Source organism: Callorhinus ursinus, unplaced genomic scaffold (genome assembly GCF_003265705.2).
Source record: "Callorhinus ursinus isolate GAN/ISIS: 27379988/994484 unplaced genomic scaffold, GSC_fseal_2.0 scaffold18, whole genome shotgun sequence".
In the NCBI taxonomy this organism is placed as follows: Eukaryota; Metazoa; Chordata; class Mammalia; order Carnivora; family Otariidae; genus Callorhinus; species Callorhinus ursinus.
The window spans coordinates 35,564,978-35,584,445 of NW_027397080.1; the positions used below are offsets into that span (position 1 = coordinate 35,564,978).

Here is a 19,468-nt window from a genome sequence, read left to right on the forward strand (position 1 = left end):
CTGCTTCTGTCCGTGGTGCCCTCCCTAATGGGCCAACCGGCCACATCCCACATCCCAGGAGACCTGGACCCTGGGAAGCACGTCAGAGATGCAGCGCGCCCTCCCGCCAGTGCCCCCCACCCACCCTGCCTCATGGCACCCGTGTTGCCCCCCACTCTGCCATCAGGCACCCCACCTGTCTCCCTGAGCCCTGCAGAGGAACCAGGGTTTACCTGGCATCTGGGCACCTCGGCAACTTGAACTGGGAGGGGCCCTCGCCCAAAGCAAGACCATCTCTCCAGGGACATGCAGCTCATCGACCTTCCCCAGCGCCCCCCGCTCCCACTCGCTGCCTATGCAGGACTCAGCATCTCAGACCCAAGTGCAAAGCCCCTGCCGCCTGAGGCCTCCAGCAGGCTTTGCTTCTTGCTGCTGCTGCTCAGGTGGGGATGGCAGGAGATGTGGGGTTCCCAAAATATTCACCTGATGCTGCACCCCTTCCTCAGCTACAGTGAAGGTGACCCCTGGCCAGCAGTCTCACGTCCCAGCTCCTCAGAGCCACCTTCTGGGCCTTGTCCCAAGGAGGGGCAGGCCCTCTGCTCAAGACAGGTCGCCTGGGCCAGAGCGAGCAAGTCAGCAGAAAGGCGCTGGTCGTGCAGAGACGTCCACCTGCCGGGTGTTGGCAAGAGCCTGTGCGGAGGGGCACCCACAGCCGGGGGCCGGGGGGGTCGGAGGGAGGGGTCGGGGACCCAGGAGGGGTGGCCTGGGGCGGCCAGTTTCCCAGGAAGCAACCTACAGGAAGAGGGGCTGGCTGTGAAGGGACCCGACAAGGCAGAGCTCTGGGATGGCAGGGCCCAGGGCGCCTCTCCTCCGCGGGTCTCCCTCCCCATCTGTGAGGACAGCGAGGATGCGGTGAGGGCTGGCCCCGGCCCCCAGTGGCCCTGAGACCCCCACAAACTCAGGGAGCAGCTCTGCCCTCCTCCTCCCCGACCCTTCCCCTGCAAGGGCCTGGGGGAGGTAGGGGCGGGGTCCGGACGCGGCGAGATCAGGGGCGGGGCGGGGGCGGGGGCGGGGGCGGGGTCCGGGCGGGGCGGGGCGGGCGGGGGGCGGGGGCCGGGGGGGGGGGGCGGGGGTGGGGGCGGGGTCGGGGCGGGGTCGGGGTCGGGGGCGGGGTCCGGGCGGGGCGGGGCTGGCGGGGGCGGGGTCTGGCGGGGTGTTGACGCTCTCCCGGGAAACCGACCCCTGGGCGGAGCCGCACCCACCGCCCCTCCCCACCGCCGGCCGCGCGCGCCCCGCAGGGCCTCGGAGCACAGGCGAGTGTGCGTGTGTGAGTGCACAGGCGTGAGTGTGTGTGAGCGTGTGTGAGTGCACAAGCGTGTGTTCTATGTCTCAGGGTGCTTGTGCGGCTGTGTGTTACAGGGCGTGTATTGGGTGGGGTTTGTGTGCGGGCACTTTGGGACCCGAGAGAGACTGTCCCTGAGTACTGTAGTTAGTACTTAAGATCAGATTTGGGAAAGGGGGAGGGAGTGGCAGGGGCTGGTCCCCAGAACCAATCTCAGAACTGACCCCCTGGCCTGGGCCAGCGAGGCTCCCCACCCCCACCCAAGAGCCAGGCAAGTGCCCCCACCACCCCTGCAGCCCACCACTCCCACCCAGAATGGGGGCCTGTGGGAGGTGGGCAGAGGTCTGGCCCTGAGTTTGGGCGGGTCTCTGGAGACTCAGCGGAGAAGGTGGCCTGTGGGACCTGGACAGGGAGCAGGTGGGAGTGTTCCACCTTCCTGTGGGGTCCTCTGGGGTTGGGGTGGGGAGCAAGGGCCTGGAGTCCCTGACCCCACAGGCCACCCGGCTCTTCATGTGGGTCGCCGAGCAGGGTAAGGGTCTTATTCTGCAGAGGAAAGGAGCCTGGCCTGGGGAACCCTGGCAGATGCGCCCAGCCCCACCCGACTCTTCACTCGAGGGTGCTCTGCACGGACTCTGGGGTCCCAGGTGGGGAGAGATGGGGACTAACTGCGCCGCCTCTACCCCAGGTGCCCGCAAGGACTGGACATGGGCCCACCATGGGCACAGCCATAATGTCAGCACAGGAGCTCGTGGCCTGCCTCTGCCGGGAAGGAGACCAGCGCCTGGCCCTGGGAGAGCCCCTCTTGGCCACCGCCTTCTACCTGGCTGCCTTCAGCTGCCATGCCCCCTCGGCCGTGCGGAGTGTCAGAGCTGCCCTGGCTGAGGCCCGAGGGGCACCCGTAGTGGCCACCCTAGAGGCCTGGTGCTGCGGTGACAGCCAGATCCCTGCCATCCACTGGGATGGCATGGCGATTGTCTCCCTGACGGGGACCCTGGCCTCCGCATTCCTGGCCACCCTCTGTCCAGACCACCCAGCCGCGGTCCTGCACTCCCTGGCCAGCCTGCTGGCTCAGGGGCGCCATCAGGAAGTGGTTCAGCGCTGCAGCACTTTGCTGGATGCTCGCTCCCAGCAAGCCCTGGAGCTACAGCTGACCCGCGCCCTGGCCTGGGTCCTGTCCGGGGTACAGGTGGACGATGGCGTGGCAGACTATCTGCAGGCCTTTGCCTCCAGTGCAGACCGGACTGTGGCCTTTGTTCGAACCCATCAGCAGCCCTACCTCCCCGTGCTGATCAGCACCCTGCAGGACTATATCTCAGGGCACCAGGAGGTGGACAGCACTGGCCAGCAGGAGGCCGGCTGCCAGGGACTCTTGGCAGCCCTGGACCCCAGGGGCATGTGGAGTGACGCCCTGTCGCCAGAAGCCCTGCTCCGCAGTGGCAGGTATGAGGACTGCCGGTTGGCGTGCAGCCGGGCGCTTGAGTCTGACCTGACGGGCAGCCCACCCCAAGGTAAGAGTGTGGTTCTTGTCCTCTTAAGGGCCAGGGTGAAAGTCGCTCCTACCATGCCTTCATGGCGTGCTTAAGTTCTGGTTATGGTAGGGTGCGGGGGTTGTTCCTGGGGTGGGGACACCACGGTGACAAGATGGGCAAGCCCTGTCCTTACAGAGGACCCAAGAAAAGGAACAAACAAAATATGTGCTTTGAAAAATGGACCCTGCAAGGTGCTGCTCTAGCTGGGTGGTCAGGGTAGGCTTCTTGGAGGAGATGTCACTTAAATTAAGGCTAAAGGATTCCCGGCAGCAGAAACAGGACATGCCAGGTCCTTGAGGGAGAAAGAACTTGGGGTGTCCATGCCACTGAATGGAACCATAGTGGCTGTTGGGGGGCAAGAGCAGAGGGAGAAGGGGAGGCATGGAAGAAATAGATTTGGCTAAGCCCTGCTGGGCCGAAAGGACTTAGGATTTTGCCCCCAGAGCAGCGAGGAGCCGTGGGAGGGTTTTGAACTGTGGAGCGAGGTGCCCTGGGTTGCATTTCTATAGTTTCTTCTGTCTGCTGTGTGCAAAGTACGCCAGGGGAGCCAGAGTGATAACGGAAGCTGCTAGGAGGCCAGGAGGCCGGGAGGAGGACCAGGCCGGGAGGCCAGAGGAGCAGTCCCGGCAAGAGATGGCAGAGGCACAGGTGGAGGAAGACAGAGAGTCAAGAATGATTTCAGGAGTTTGGCCACTGGATTGCAGAGCTCAGGGGACGAGCAGACAGGGAAAAGGGGGCAACAGGGGCTTTGGACACACCTGGTTTGAGGTACTGCTCCTGTCTGGTCCCTTTACAGGGGACCCCCTTCTGGTGGGGGCATGGTCAGTGGCTGGATGGGTGGAGAGCCCGAAGTCACACACCAGCCTACCACAGACACTCCAAGATCCCTCCTGGCCCGGCGGCCCTCTCTGTGCCGCTTCCCTGTGTGCACGTGGGGCTGGGGACTACACCCACTTCTGAACTTGCTGCTGAGATTTCAGTGAAAGTGTGTATCAGACCCCTAAAATGGCATCACCCACTAAGTGCTCAAAAAGATGTCCCTTGAGTCAATCATGTCACTGGGCAGCTGAACACATGAGCCTTGAGATGAGAGGGGGCTTGGTTTGAAGAAGGGATTCCAGAATCCAACCCACAAAGAAGAGATTCAGAGTCAAGGGCTTAGATATGGAGGGAGTGGGTCAGCCACACACTTAGAGATGCAGAACGGCCATGCTAGCTGCCGTTCATTGAACACAAGGTGGGCAAACCATTGTAAGGTTCGACGTGCATTCAATGAGAATGAAAGCAACTTCCATGAGCAACCCTCCAAGGGCACCTGGAGTGTTCGTGGTAGGCTCCTAACGACCCACCACACTGCCCCCACAAAGAAGGACCCAGCAAAGGGGACAGGAGGACCAGAAAGGAAAATGAGAAGCCTGCAGTGTGCTGACGAGAGCCCGAAGATGCAGGTGTCGGCAAGAGGACGGGGCACACGCTGCCATTTCCATGACGAGAGGACAGAAGGTGTCTGTTTTCTGTGCCGCATGGGGTTTACCGGTGACCCTAGTGTTTGTGTGTGGGGGAGGCAGGGATCAGACAGAGAACTGAAAAGTGAGTGGGCAAATTTGTTTCTGGAAATACGCTAAACCAGACGCCATGAAGCCTTCCTACTATAAAAGGTACAAACAGGCTCGGCAGTCACAAAGAATCCTGAGCTTACGAGAAAGTAGGGTGCCCTCCGTGCCCAAAGCATAAGCGTGCATTGGCCTGTGAGCAGGGGTATTGAGGCTGGGGGCACTCAACAACTCCCAGGACGGAGGGGCCTTCCACCTTAATGACCAGTAGAGACCCCCATCAAGACCAGAATCCCCAAGGCTACAACCTCAGGAAGCAAGTATGCTAGATAAGCTCTGCCCGCCCCACCCCCCCAACCCAGGGGACACTGCCAGGAAGCTTGTCTGCCCTGCCTTGGCTCTGCAGTGGACAGGACCACCTTCCCTAAGAATCACTGCATTCCTTAGACCTAAGTCACTTATGTCACAGGGAGTCACCTTATTGCCACCCTCCACACAAACATGGCTTACAACATGAATAAATAAATGGCCTATAACAGACCTTTTACAAACACAATTTCCTATAACAAATGTATTCTGATCCCAAGGTTACTTATAAGGGTCCTTGAAAACACTGAACAAACCCTGTATATTTGGGAAAGTGCTCTGCCCTTCTCAGTAAGTAGACATACAGGGACACTCTATATGAAGACAAGAATAAGTATAGTTTTAACTCAAATCTCCTATGAGTAAACATCCAGGCACCAAGGTTCCCTGAGTGGTTAATCTTCCCAAAGTGCCCAGGGCTACCATCTCTCAACCATTCAAGGTTTTTCATTAAGAATTACTGCAGTAGGTAGAAAGCATGGCCATGGTTGCTAAAGCTCCTCGCAGCAAGGGGACAGAAGTTGGCTTGGCCTCAAGTCTTGCTGGGACCAATAGAAAATAGAGGAATGGACATGATGTCATGTGATTCTGGAGGCCCCTCAAGGGGCCCAATAAGTTCCACCTTCATCCTCTTGCAACAGCCCCCCCAGTGCCATGTAGGAAGCTAGATCAGTGAACCACAAGGGAGCACACAGAGGGAGGCTCTACCAATGGCCAACACCAAGGCCTCAGGCCTGTGAGTGAGGCCACCTTACACCCTCTTGCCCAAGCCGACAGACGGCTGCAGACATGAGGGACCCCAGGTAAGATCAACAGAACTGTCCAGCTCAACTCAACTCAGTCCAGACTGAGGAAGAACCATGGGTTCTTCTGGCTGTTGAAATGGTCACTGTTTTAAGCCACTAAGTTTTGGGGGAGTTTGTTGTACAGCAATAGTAACTGGTACAAATGCTGAGTCAGAACCACAGTTTTTGATGCCTGTTTTAGCCAAAACTCAATTAAATATAGGAGTTATGATTTTCTGTTTCCATAATAATAGTATTCACCACCTTCATTAATGAAAGAAAAAAAGAGCATATGCTCATTGCAATGAATTCAGAAAAAGCATTTTATAACATATTAACACCCCACAAATTTAAACAAAAAATAGAAGGAAACTTAATTGAAAAAATAATATCATCAACACCTTACCAAAATATCAGCTTAATGGTTGATAGTAGCCTTCCATTTAAAATCAAGAATGTAGCAGCTGCCTACTCTCCCATTATCTATTATCGTACTAGAGATCCTAGCCAATGCAATAAGATAAGAAGAAAATAAATGTAAGACTAGAAAGGAAGAAACAAAGTTATTCCAGACAATATGATTAGCTATGTAGAAACCCAACAGAAACAACAAAAATGTGTTAGACATAGGAACAGAATTTAATGGGTTATACAGAAAGCATTTATATTTATAGACACCAGCAACAAATAGAAACTTTATAATGTTAGACTATACCATTTACCATAGCAACAGAAAATAATTTATTTCAAAGAACCATACAACTTTGTGGAGAAAATTATAAAATTTTATTAAAAGACAATAAAGAATACCTATATAAATAGATATCCAATGTCCATTGTTAGAAAGATTTGATATTATAATAAGAACAAAAAAACAATAATAGACAAGACAAAGAAGAAGAGGAAGGGGAAAGAGATGAGCAGGAGGTGGGGAGAGAGGTGGGGGAGGAGAAAGAAGATGGAGAAGAAGGTGGTGGTATAAATATTTACTCTACCAGTTAATACAAAGCTATACTACCCAATACAGAAGGTTATTGACTTAAGTGATGGATAGAAAGACCAATAAAACAAATTAGACAGGCCAGAAACAGACCCAAAGGTATCCAGAACTTAATATGTGAGAGTGAGCATTACAAATCTATAGGGAAAGAAGAGGACCATTATTCAGTGGATGGTGCTGATTCTGGAAAAAAAAAAGTAAATCCCAGGTGGATTATGTGGTAGCTAAGTTTTATAGTTTCTAAAAGAAAATATAAGAGACTATCATTAAGATTTCTGTGGCTAGATGGACTTCTTAAGATACAAAAAGTGGAGGGACACTTGGGTGGCTCAGTCGGTTAAGCATCTGCCTTCGGCTCAGGTCATGATTCCAGGGTCCTGGGATCAAGTCCCAAGTCGGGCTCCCTGTTCAGCGGGGAGCCTTCTTCTCCCTCTGCCTGCTGCTCCCCCTGCTTGTGCTCTCTCTCTCTCTCTGTCAAATAAATAAATAAAATCTTTTAAAAAAATACAAAAATTGGAAACAGTAAAGGGAAATTTGTTATGTTTGATTAAATTAAAAATGTTAACTTCCATTTTGCCCATAACTATAGAAAATGAAAAGAAAATCCACATCAGAGAGAAAATATTTGCAAAACATACAATGGGCAAAAGATTAATACCCAGAGTATTTGAAGAATTCTGACATATCAATAAGAAAAAAAAATCCAATATGAGAATTGGCAAAAGCATTTCCCATAAGAGAAAACACAGATGGCAAAGAAACGTGAAAAATGTTCAACATCATAGTAATGATACGAATGCAAATTAAAACAATGAGATACCACTTTCCACCCACCAGGTTGGAAAAAAAATTTAATTAAATTAATCTAATTAAATAAATTGCCCTCACCAATAATCAGGAAAATTAAAATTAAAACAACAATGAGATAGCATTTTGTATCCTCCCATATTGTCACAGTTTTTAAGTCTACCAATAGAAGAGTCTGGCTTCCATAATAGGGGACTGGCTTGACCAGCCCATGTCCCACAGATAGCAATGATAAAATTTGGACAAAATACAAAATGCAATTATTTGGAGGCACTGAACAGTGACCAAATGTGGGCAGAAACTGGAAGTTGACCCTTGAAAGGAGAGGGCTATACAATGTGAGATTTGCAGCCTTGCAGCTTTTTGCCCAAGGAAACTCCTCAATCCATGCTTTGTCCATGCAAAACAGGAAGCTGCAGTTTTTACTGGCTTGAGATGTTGTAGGACAGGGCACCTGGGTGGCTCAGATGGTTAAACATCTGCCTTCGGCTCAGGTCATGATCCCAGGGTCCTGGGATCGAGTCCCGCAGGGAGCCTGCTTCTCCCTCTGCCTCTCTCTCTGTGTCTCTTATGAATAAATAAATAAAATCTTTTTTAAAAAAAAGTGAGAGATGTTGTAGGACAGAGTTCAGGCTGAGAAAAGTGGCTGGAAAGTTTAGAAGGAAAATTCTGAAAAAGAGGGAGCCACAGAGGAACTGGACCCAAAATCTGTGTATTAAATCCACTTAAATCCTTGGAGGACCACCAAACTACACATACGTGGGAGAGACTGGGTGGTCTGAAAGAGCAGCTGCTGGAGCCAGCAAGAACTACAAGAGCTAAATGGAGAATTTAGCTGTGCCTAGCAAAGATAAGACAGAATATGGAGTTCGATCCTATCCCACGTAACTGCCTGCTAAAACAAAATTCAGTCCCCTTCAGAGGAACATGGCTAAATCCAGAGTGTCTACAAAACAACAACCAGATGCCTAGTGTACAATTTTTAAAAATTACTAGACATGCAAAGAAACAGGAAATTAAAATGTGAGCCACCGTCAGGAGACAAAGAAGTCAATATAAACTGACCCCAAGATGATACAGGTGATGAAATGAGCATACTAAGGACTTTAAAGGAACTATCATAGATGTGGTCAAGAACTAAAGGAAAATATGGTCATGATGAATGAACAGATGTGGAATCTGAACAGATAAATGGAAACTGTTTAAAAAAAGAAGAATGAAATGGAGGTTCTAGAATTGAAAAATTCATAGCATAATGGAGAAAGCAGAAGAGTCAGTCAAGGTTGAAGATAGAAATTATCCAATATGAAGAACACCAGAAAAATGAGCAGAACCTTGGTGACCTGTGGGACAATATCTAGAAGCCTAATGTGTGTGACTGGAACCTCAGAAGCAGAACAGAGAACACACTTTCATGTGGGTAAATAAGTAACAAATCCCCCCAGGCCCCAAGGGCTCTCCACCTACTGCAACTCCCTAGGATCCATGAACTACTGCAAAAATCAGGTGTAGAATTGTTTTTTTCAGGAGTTAGTAACTGACTGGAAAGGCCCAAAGTCTCTTTTTCTCTGGTCACCAGGACTAGACAGGGTGACCTTGTTGGCTGGCTGGTTGGCTGGCTGGTTGGTTGATCTCAGGATGCAAGATGTTTTTCTTTTTACATAACTCTGGGCTGTGGTGTGATGCTTACCCTAACAGCAAAGGGGCAGGGTCCCAGCAGGCTTGCTTCCATGCAGAAGTGAAGGTGTTTTACCCTCTCCTGTATTGGTGTAAATGTTGGGAGAAAGCTCTTTGAGAATTGTGAAGGACTCCATGCCAAAAGCACTAGAGTGGACGTTCTGAGACCCAGGATTGAGAATCGCTGGGGTTCTGTGAAGCTCCCCTCCCCAGAGGTATTTTCCCAACCTGCAATGCAAGGGTGGGTGCCCATGATTTTGAGCTCCTGCCAGCACTGAGTTTTCTGGGATGCTCTCCACGGTGTGCACCTGCCTGGGGCCCTGTTGGGAAAGGATGGCTTGGTTTCGTTACCAGAAAGCCCCCATCCTCATGAGCACACTTGGACACGAGGTATGAGGAGGCAGGATGACGCTGTTGCTAATGGGAAACTCACTGAGTAAAAGGGCCCCCAGGGGCCCTTTTCCTGTTCCAAGCACTAGACGAGCATTAATCCATTTCACCCTCATGGCCCTGTGAGTGCAGACCATTTTATTTTTTATTTTTTTAGAATTAATTATTTATTTGACAGAGAGAGATAGAGCAGGAACACAAGCAGGGGGAGTGGGAGAGGGAGAAGCAGGCTTCCCGCCGAGCAGGGAGCCCGATGCGGGGCTCGATCCCAGGACCCTGGGATCCTGACTTGAGCCGAAGGCAGACACTTAACGACTGCGCCACCCAGGCGCCCCGAGTGCAGACCATTTTAAAACCCATTATAAAGCAGAAAAGGAGACTGAGGCACAAGTGAGATCCAGTAAATGGCCCAAGCCCTCCACAGTGTCAGCAGCATTGGGTGTGCCTTTCCCTCTCCTGCACCTGACTGCAGTCCCTGTTTCAGAGGGAAGCGTTGGGCCCCAATATTGCCCCAAGAAGGCAAGAAGCAAAGATGCTGGAGTAACAACCAGCCCCTCCCAAGGTCACAGGGTCAGAACCTCAGCACTAACCTAGGGGCGCTAATCCCAGAAAAGGGAACTCAATCCCCAAATCCATCATTAAAAAGTAAAGAGGTTGGGCACCTGGGTGGCTCAGTTGGTTAAGCGACTGCCTTCGGCTCAGGTCATGGTCCTGGAGTCCCGGGATCGAGTCCCACATCGGGCTCCCTGCTCAGCGGGGAGTCTGCTTCTCCCTCTGACCCTCTTCCCTCTTGTGCTCTCTGTCTCTCATTCTCTCTCTCTCAAATAAATAAATAAATAATCTTAAAAAAAATAAAAAGTAAAGAGGTTTTGTAACTAAATTTCCTTGTTGGCCAATCGGTGAGGTTGACTTTGAACCCATGGGAAGAGAACACTGCTGGGTAGGCATGCATGCCGCTGCCCACCCCAGCTGTCCCTCCTGATTTCTGCTCTGTCGCTGGGGGTCTATCGTCGTGATGCAACGTCCTGGGCTACTGGGACAGTCTAGGGAGATGCTGTGAGATGCTTCAGAGGGTCCAAAGCGCTGGACGGTGGGGGGCTACAGGTGGCACCCTGGAGGATGTGGCCCGACAGGCAGGACCAGTGCCTCTGTTTCTCTCCCCAGGTGAGCGTCGGGCCGCTCTGCTGGTCACCCGCGCAGCCGCGGCCTTATTCCTGGACAGTGGGGCCCGGGACCTGCTTCGGGACCTGCATGAGGCCTTCCGACAGAGCCCCTCGAGGGCGCGGAGGCAGTTTGAGGCGGTGCTGTCCGCGGGGGACCGAGAGCGCGTGCAGGCCCAGGCTCAGGAGGCAGCGGACATGGGCTTCGCCCACTTCCAGGAGGCCGTGCGGAGCCGCGCTGAGCTCCGCGAAAACTCGGGCCTGGAGCTGCTGGCCCCGGTGACCCGCGCGCTCCGTGTCCTGCTGCGCCTTGCGCCGCCCGGGGTGCGCCCGGCACTGGGCACTCGCTTGGCCGAGTGCCTGCTGCTGGCGGGGGACGCGGCGGGCGCCAGGGCGCTGTGCGAGCGCTTGCTGCGGCCTGCGCGCCCCGGGGACCGTGCGGACTACCGCATCAGGGCCCACACCGGCGACCGCGCGCCCCTGTTGGTGCTGCGCGGCTTCTGCGCGCTGCACGCCGGCGATGCACCGCGCGCCCGGGAGGACTTCCAGGAGGTGGTGGAGCACGCGCCGCCGCACCTGGGCAGCTGCGTGCGTGCGCTGTGTGGCCGAGGGCTGTTGAGGGTGCTGGAGGGTAGCGCGTTCCTGGGTGCGCTGGACTATGTCACCGCCTGCCGCCTGCACCCCGAGGAGGCACTGCTCGTCGCCAAGGCCTACGTCCCCTGGAACCAGAGGGGCCTCCTGCTGACCGTGCTGCGAGAGGAGGGCCGCAGGATGCTGCAGCGGAGGCCAGACCTGGGGCTCACGGGCGCACGGGGCCGCTGGAGTAAGGCTGCGGAGATGGACAGCCCCGAGGCGCAGGAAGGGTAAAAACTAGCCCCGCGCACCCCTGCGGCTACTGCTTCATTCTGGTCTCCTGCGAGGTAGCTAGGGGTGTGTGTCTTCCTTCTTTACAGATGAGTGAACTGAGGCAAGAAGCAGGTGGGGGATTTATCTAAATCGTGGATGGCAGTTGTAGCGCTGAAGCCCAGATCTTAGGACTCCCAGTCACAAAGTGTGATGCTCTGTGGGCCTAACTACCATAGAAAATTAAGAACTCAAAAATGGGAATGAAAAAATACAACTTTCCCGTCCCCCCACCGATAGCACTCCCTTCTAGTTGTTTCTCTCTGAGCATAGAAACTAAACTGAGTGTGAACTCTATGTGCAATTTATAGCCCCCCTTTTTTACTCAGTAGATCACGGACATTTCCTTTGCCTCTGGATTCCTTCTCGGGCACACCCCAATCTAGAGCCCACCCTGTGACCATGCCATCGTTCCTTGACCATTCCTAGAGCTTGCCCTCTGTTATAGCTAAACGCCTCCACAATGTTCTGTCCTGAGTATGGACACAGAGGTGGGGTTTCGGGGTCAGGGAGCGCAGCCCGCTGTGAGGTCCTTGACTTCCGGAGCTGCCCGTCTGCCCGTCTAGCCACGTGCCCAGCCCTGATGTTCGTTTTGGAATTTTTCTGCCAACCTAATGGATGACCCTGCAGCTGTTTTGATTTGCACTTCTCTGGCTGCTGAGAGGTGACAGGGAGGTGTTTTAGCAAAGCTCAAAGCACTGAGCTGGGGGCCTTCTGGGGGGCGTGTTTGATGTCAGGTCTGCTGCCACCACCCACCCTGCACACACACACACACACACACACACTCACTTTCTCTGCCTGCAGGTTGCTCAGTTCAAATTGCTTTGATGTGCTGGTGAGGAGGAATTTCATGAACGAGATTGGGGGCGCTTTATACTTTTTTGTCTCTGGGAATTGTCATAATTGGAGGCTCCAGCCCTTCTCCCAGTGGGAGCTGATTCACATTCCCAGCACACCAGGAGCATTCCAAGTCGAGCCTGTGTGTTCTCTAATGCTGCCTCGAACACACCCCTGAGCCCTGCAAGGCCAACACTGTTACCCCATTTCTACAGAAAAGGAAACACAGGCAGGGTTGGCTTGTGGTCAGCCCACAGATGGAAGCTGTCTTCCATCTGCAAAATGCTTGCCACACGGGGTGGTGGGAGGGTGGGGCAGAGAGTGAGAACCGAGGGATGTATGTCAGAGAGGGCAGCTGTAGCTTCCGGAAACCCCGTGTGTGAGGGTCCTTCCAGTAGGACCCGGGGCTCTGTGGCTGGGTGGGAAGGGAGCTGCCTGGACCAGGTGCGCAGGGATAGAATTTGCCTATGGCCCGCCTTCCTGGGCCGCTGACAGGGGTGTAGACAGAAGCTTGGCTGGCTCTCCCCCAGCTACTCTCTCCACAGGGATGCCCACGGCGTGTACCAGCTGGCCACGCTCCTGGTGGAGCTGGACAGGGAAGATGAGGCTTCAAGCCTCCTGGGGGCTGATGCCCTGTACCGCCTGGGCCGTCTGGAGGATGCCCACAAGGCCCTGCTGCTGGCCCTCTCCCGGAGGCCCCAGGCGGCCCCTGTGCTCGCGCGACTGGCCCTGCTGCAGCTGCGGAGGGGCTTCTTCTACGATGCAAACCAGGTGAGGAGGCCCCGGGGGGCCACAGCAGGGCAGGTGGAGATGGGCCACAGGTGGACGGCACAGGCCTCTGGGCCCCTCACTCTGCACCCCTCAGCCTGGACTTTGGAGCAGGTAAAACGTGTCTCAGCCCTGGGCTCTGCCACCTCCAGCAAGGCCCCCTCACCGCCCTGACCCTCAGTCTCTTCGTCTGTGCTCTGGTCTTGTGGGTTGTCCCGAAATAGCTGGAGCAAGTACCCCAGGGCCCAGCAGGTCTCCAGCATGCAGTAGGTGCTTCATATTTGGTTTTGTTGTGTTATGAAGGAAAATGGCCAAAAGTCAGGTGTAGACTGAGCTCCGACCCAAACCTCCCAAGTAAACTAGGCTTGGAGGTGACCCTGCCTAGGGAGGGGGATGGCAGAGAGGCCTCCAGGTCCTCAGTTCCTGCTCACCTCACCTCTCTCCAAGACCACCCTGCTCCCAGGAAAAGCAGAGCTTCGCCTCCCTCGGGTGTTATGAGGGCTTCGCGTTGGAACCGGGGTCAGAAGGTTATGTTCCGAGGGCTTCGCGTTGGAACCGGGGTCAGAAGGTTATGTTCCAGGGGGAAGATGTCGGGCTTTGAGGCCTGTCAGCTTCTTCTGTTCTGGCCGGATTTGGGTTCCTGGTCCCCCTGCGCTGGGCCACACAGGCGGGAGAGGGAAGGATGCCCAGGAACCGGCCCATCCTTCTGCTCTGGGACCTGTGTCTTCAGCGAGCGGCCAGCAGGGGCAGCATCGGGTCTCTGTGGGACGGAGTCGCTCAGAGAGCCAACGTTATGTCCACCCGGAGTCTCGCTCCACCCAGATTGGGCACTGGTCCCAGCGCATTTGCTCTTCGCCCGGTGCCCTCGGTCACCTTATGATTTGAAAGCCCCCTTTCCCCGCGTTTCTCATTTGGACCTGCAGTGTGTGGGCCGGTGAAGCGAGATCTCCACTTCCATGCCACGGAGGAGGTCCTCCGGCTCGGGCACACTGGGAGCCCCCCCACCCCACCCCCCCCCCCCCGCCGCGCGGCCCAGAGGCGCAGCCCAGAGGAGCAGCCCGGCGCAGCCTCACACCTCCGGCCCTCCGCCTTCCCTGGGCTTAGCGCCGGGGACGCGCAGTCCCTGCCCCTGAGCCAATCCCCGCGGGCCACACACCTGTACGCCCCGCCCCGGGCCCCGCCCCCGGACGCTCCGGCTCTCGGGCCACGCCCCGCGCTCCACGCCCCCGCAAGGGGGGCTGAAGGTGGGGTGGTCTGGGCGTCAGGCACAGGTAGGAACCCGGTGACTGCCCTGTCCCTGCAGCTGGTGAAGAAGGTGGTCCAGGCCGGGGACACGGCGTGCCTCCAGCCCACCCTGGACGTCGTCTGCCACGAGGACCGGCAGCTGCTGCGGGGCCACTGCCACGCTCGGGCCCTGGCCATCCTGCGGGCGCGGCCCAGCGGGGCCGAGGGCACAGCCCGCACCAGGGAGGCCATCGCCTACCTCTCTCTGGCCATCTTCGCTGCAGGTAGCTGCTGACAGCCCGCCCCCGGGGTTCCCACCCTGTGCCAGGTACCTAGGGGCAAGAGGAGCAATGCGGGGGTCAGAGACTGGGCAGATCCAAGCCCGCTCTTGGTTCACGGGTGTGTGCGTGCGCTGGGGCCACTCGCGGAGCACGCCTTGCCCTGAGGCCCTAGCTGTCCAGGTGAGCACGCTAAAGCGTGGGAGAGGGGCCAGACTAGCTGGGACCTGAGCCGGGATCCACCTGGCACCCTGGGCCCTGTGCGTAGGAGGGCTACCCTTGACTAAGGCCATTCTCCCAGCTTGGCCCGTCTCCAACAAGGAGAGGCCCTTCCTGGAAACAGTGGGGTGTCTCTGTATGAGTGTAGCTGGTGTCCCCATTTGCCCAGCCAACCCACCCAGCACCATCCTGGGTGACAGAGCCTCTTGCAGTTGGGCCTTCTTAGCACAGGGTCATAGGGCACCCAGTGTGGAGGGAAGGGACTTTCCCAAGGATGCACCCCGATTTCCTGGGGTGCATGGAGATTCAAAGTGTGGACTTCAGATCAGAACACCAGGTGGACTCCTGGCTCTGCACTTACTAAACATCTCACTTACCTCTTCTCGAAGTGGGTGACAGAGACACTGGTGAGGGGTGGGAGTGAGGATCACGTGAGCTAGTTCATGGACAGCGCAGGCCTGGTGCCTGGTGCAGCAGAGTTCATGCCCTGCACACATTAGTGAGGAAGGGGACATGACCCAGAGCATGCGTCGCTCTGTCCGTCACGGGACAGACTCATGGAGGGAGCGTGGTGGTGCTGTCCTTGGGGAGGGGCTTCGGTGCCCAGCATTCAGAGGGCTCCTCCCTGCCCACCTGGCACCTTCCCACCTTTGACTGTTCCATGTCCAGCCCCAAGGACCCGTCTGCCTCCTGGCCCCTCACCTGGCCTCACCTCAGATACAGCTGCAGCGGCCCCTCCTCTCGGGACCCCTGTCTGACTCTCCACCAGCCTAGATGCCACCCTCGTGGTTGGGCTCCCTGTTTCCCACAGCCAGTGCCCCCAGATCAACCCCATCGGCCCTCCAAGACCGTGTCTTGGTGCCCAGTGGTCTGTGAGCTCCCCAAGGTGGCCTCGAAGCTGGTGCCCCCCTGCCCCACCCCACTGTTGGGTACCAGCAAATGCTGGCTGAGGGCAGACACACTGTACCCACCAAGGCCCAGCAGCGGTCATGTCCCAATGCCATACACCCCCTTCCTCCAGGGAGTCAGGCAGTTGAGTCCCTGCTCATCCGAGCCCGCTGCTACGGGCTCCTGGGCCAGAAGAAGACGGCCATGTTTGACTTCAACTCAGTGCTGCGGGCTGAGCCGAAGAACGTGCAGGCGCTGTGCGGTCGGGCACTTCTGCACTTGGCCCTGGGCCAGCAGAAGGTACCGGGCCCCACCCTCCCCACCCGGGACGGGCATGTGGGGTTAAGAGAACAGTGCTTTAGGGGCGGGGCACCTAGGAAAAACCAGCACAGTTTTCCTTCTTAGCCCAAGCCTAGAGGGAGCAGGGCCAGGCCATCCTGAGTGTGAGACGCCCATTAAAACCCTTCCTGCTCGGGGCTCACATCATCATCACGCCTTCCATGGGAAGAGGCCCACTGCCTCCCAGCCTTAGCATGGACTGTGCAAACCCTGGGGGCTACTAGACACCCCCCTCCCCCCACTTAAAATAACAAGACCTCAGCTGCTTCTTGGGTACCACACCCTGAGCTGTCTGCACAGAGCCTGTGGATTCAAGCAGTCAGCTTGCAGAGACAGGGGTGGGAGGGGACCCGCACTGTCGGGCCCCAGGCAGGTGCTTTTCCCAGAGAAAACCTGCCCGCAGGCGGCCACAGCTGCACACCCCTGGACAGGGGCACTTCTCAGCCAAGAGCAAGGTCACAGGTGAGTGGCTGAAACTGAGTGTCTGCCCTGAGGCTCTGCAGCCCAGAGGTGACCTGCCTGCCAGGCTTCTTAATTAAGGTCTGGAGTGCTAAGAAGCAAGGAGAAATGATCCCAGATTCCACTGAGGTGGGAGCCCCTACAGGTGGGGCTGGCGTCTGCCCCTCAGGATGTCTGACACCCCCCTGCCCGTGGGCGCTGGCAGCCTGATTTCTGTTCCAGCCTGTCGTGGGCTCTCAGTGTGTGCCCCCCTCAGGTCCGGCCATCCCTCCCTTCCCACAGCTCCAGTACACTGACTCACCATGCTCAGCCTCCTGTAGCTCAGCAGATGGGCCCTCCTGCTGTGGAGGGCAGGAACTGGGTCGTCTGCCCCTTCTGGTATCCCCAACACCCAGGCAGATGCCCAGCGGGGACAATTCTGCCGCCCACCCTGCCCTCCTCTCCCTTGCAGGAGGCTGTGGATGACATCCTCTTGGCTCTGAAGCTTGACCCCAGGACAGTGGTCCCTGAGATTTGCTCTCTGAAGCCAGAGGCTCAGGCCCTCATCACCCAGGGCCTCTGGTCCCGCTGCCGGGCCCTCCTGAGCCAGCCTCTGGACACTGGGGCCCCCCTCAGTGATGAGGACGCCCGGGGCCTCCTAGCTGTGGGGGAAGCGCTGATCAAAATCGATGCCAGGCAGCCAAGCGGACACATCCTGCTGGCAGACGCACTCACGGCAATGGGTATGCCCGGCCCGGGTTTGGGGAACGTGGGTGTCTGTCCCAGCCCCTCTCACCCTTACTTCTATTCTGTAAAATGGGAGAGAGAGACCCTGGATTCAGTGCCTCCTGGGGACCCTTTCCACCCCAAATCCTGACCCCTGTGACCTGGTCCCTGTGTGGGGCCTGGGGTGCAAGTGTCCTGAGCTCTCGTTCACCTGTGTGGTATTGCCTTCAGGGAGGAGAAACAAAGGAGCAATTTGGGGTTTCATAAAAGGACCCAGATGATTGGGGCTTCTCATTAGCTCATGCATTTATTCAACAGATGTTTACAGAGTACCTATGGAACCCAAGGCCGTATTGTAGGTGGGCTTGTATCAAGCCCCCATGTGCCCAAATCCCAAGAATATTACAGTCCCAATGTGAAAGGAGAGAGCTCTGTGCAGCCTGCATTTCCCTGACCTGTCACTGTCACCTCCAATCCTGTGGAGTGCCCCCAGCCAGGCCTCCACTGCCCTACCGCCCAGTATATAGTCCCACAGGTGCTCAGGAGAGCCCCCTTGTGGTGACCGCAGTGAGCATGCTCAGAGCCCTGCTGCTCAACCTGGGGGTCTTGCACCCTAGTGACCCCCCCCATGACAGGCTCAACAGGCAAGCTGGGGCTGGCGTGGTGTCACTGTGTCCCCCTGCTCCCGGGGCTGAGCCCCTCCACCAGCTGGCCCCTCCCTGAACCAACACTGAGCAAGAGAGGCTCTGGCCAGCTTCCCAGCATGGTGGCCAGGGTCCCACCTTTCTTGCCCCCTGCCCCAGCACCCCCCCGACTGTCCTTCCTGGATCACTGACAGGCAGCTATGACGAAGCTGGTGCCTGCGTGCAGAAAGCCCTGCAGCCCACCCCATGGTCAGAGGCAGCCCGCGCCCGGCGAGGCCTACTCCGGCTCAAGAAGGGAGACGTACCCGCTGCTGTGCGGGACCTGCAGTGCCTGGCCGAGACGGAGGCCCAGGAACTCAGCTTCCTGCTGCAGCGCCTGGAGACCTCAGAACGGCAGAGCCTCAGCCAGGTGTGCTCCGCGGAGCCATCCCCCCAGTGCCTCCCCAGCACCCTGGACCCCACCGTGCTCAGGGCTGCTGTGCCCTCCCTGTTCCCCTGGTTTCAGTTGGGGGCCAGGGGGGAGACAAGCCAGTCTGGCCATCTTAAACCCCAGCAACCTCCCGGCTTCTCCGCATAAGGCATCTAGGCCACAAGGGACAGGGCCTGGGAGAGAACAGACCCCTCCTCGGAGCTGGCTGAGCCAGCCAGGAGCACCTGGCCCTTGCAGGAAGCCCACACCCAGCCCCTGGTCCGGTGAGAGCGGGGCAGGAAGGCAGCGGGCTGAGGGGGCATTGGGCTAGGTCCACTCCGTCTGGCTGGCTGACTTTCGTTCCACTGTCTATTCAACAAGAATATACTGAGCACCTTCCACCAGCCGCCGGGGGAGCCGCTGCCCGGCCCTGTGGGCCTCCCATCTCAGGGGAGACAGGGTGTGGGTGCCCTCCTGAGTGTGCTGGTATTGAGAAACCCTAAAACAGGCCAGTGGGGGAACGAGGTGGCACTGGAGGCGAAGCCACGATGGGACAGATAGGCCAAGGTGAGGGCCAGAAACGGGCAGAACGTCAGTGCAGCTGCTGTGGATGGAGGAGGGGGCGGCATCGGGGAGAGGTTTCTGGGCCCGGTCCGACAGACGAAGGGGGCTGTGCCATCCACCAGCTGGAGGCAGGAGCCCCAGCACGCCAGGAGGAGAGGGAAGGTGGGGGACAGCACCGAGAGGAATCCCCTGAAGTGGCTGCATTTCACCTGTGCGCGGGGGGAGGGGAGGGACCAGCAGGAAGATGCCCCCAGCACAAGCCTTGGCGTCTGAGTGACTCAGAATCGAACTGCGAGTGGCCTGGGGCAAGTACCTCACCTCCTCACACGAGCGTGTGCCCAGGGCTCCAGGGGGTTCTCTGGGGACCCAGGAAGAACAGAAACCACACGTGTTTCAACCTGGGGGTTTAACAGAGCAGGTGGCTGCACAGGCCTTAGGGGCGGGAAGAGCCGAGAGAGCCCTCTTGGATAATGCTGGGTGACAACTGCCCCAAGGGGAATGGGCCGTCAGGACCTGGACCTCAGAGCAGAGCCCCGAGGAGCGGTCTGGCTGGGGTCTCAGCACGGAGACTGCTCTGGTTCATAGGACGGAGCTAGGTGGAGTCTCTGAGCCTTTATGAGGGGGCCGGGCGGGGGTCTCCGAG

The 19,468-nt window shown here is 56.8% G+C and overlaps 1 protein-coding gene across 1 annotated transcript in view; it reads left to right on the plus strand.

Moving 5' to 3' along the window:
* Positions 1-1,242: 1,242 nt before the first annotated feature.
* Positions 1,243-19,468, plus strand: part of TTC34 (tetratricopeptide repeat domain 34) — a 20,775-nt gene continuing 2,549 nt past the window's right edge. Inside the window, exons 1-8 of the mRNA XM_025856583.2 lie at positions 1,243-1,292; positions 2,007-2,829; positions 10,593-11,451; positions 12,874-13,099; positions 14,400-14,604; positions 15,839-16,005; positions 16,955-17,225; positions 18,047-18,261. Coding sequence (XP_025712368.2) covers positions 2,037-2,829; positions 10,593-11,451; positions 12,874-13,099; positions 14,400-14,604; positions 15,839-16,005; positions 16,955-17,225; positions 18,047-18,261 — 2,736 coding nt within the window. The 5' untranslated portion in view covers positions 1,243-1,292; positions 2,007-2,036. The remainder of the gene's footprint in view (positions 1,293-2,006; positions 2,830-10,592; positions 11,452-12,873; positions 13,100-14,399; positions 14,605-15,838; positions 16,006-16,954; positions 17,226-18,046; positions 18,262-19,468) is intronic.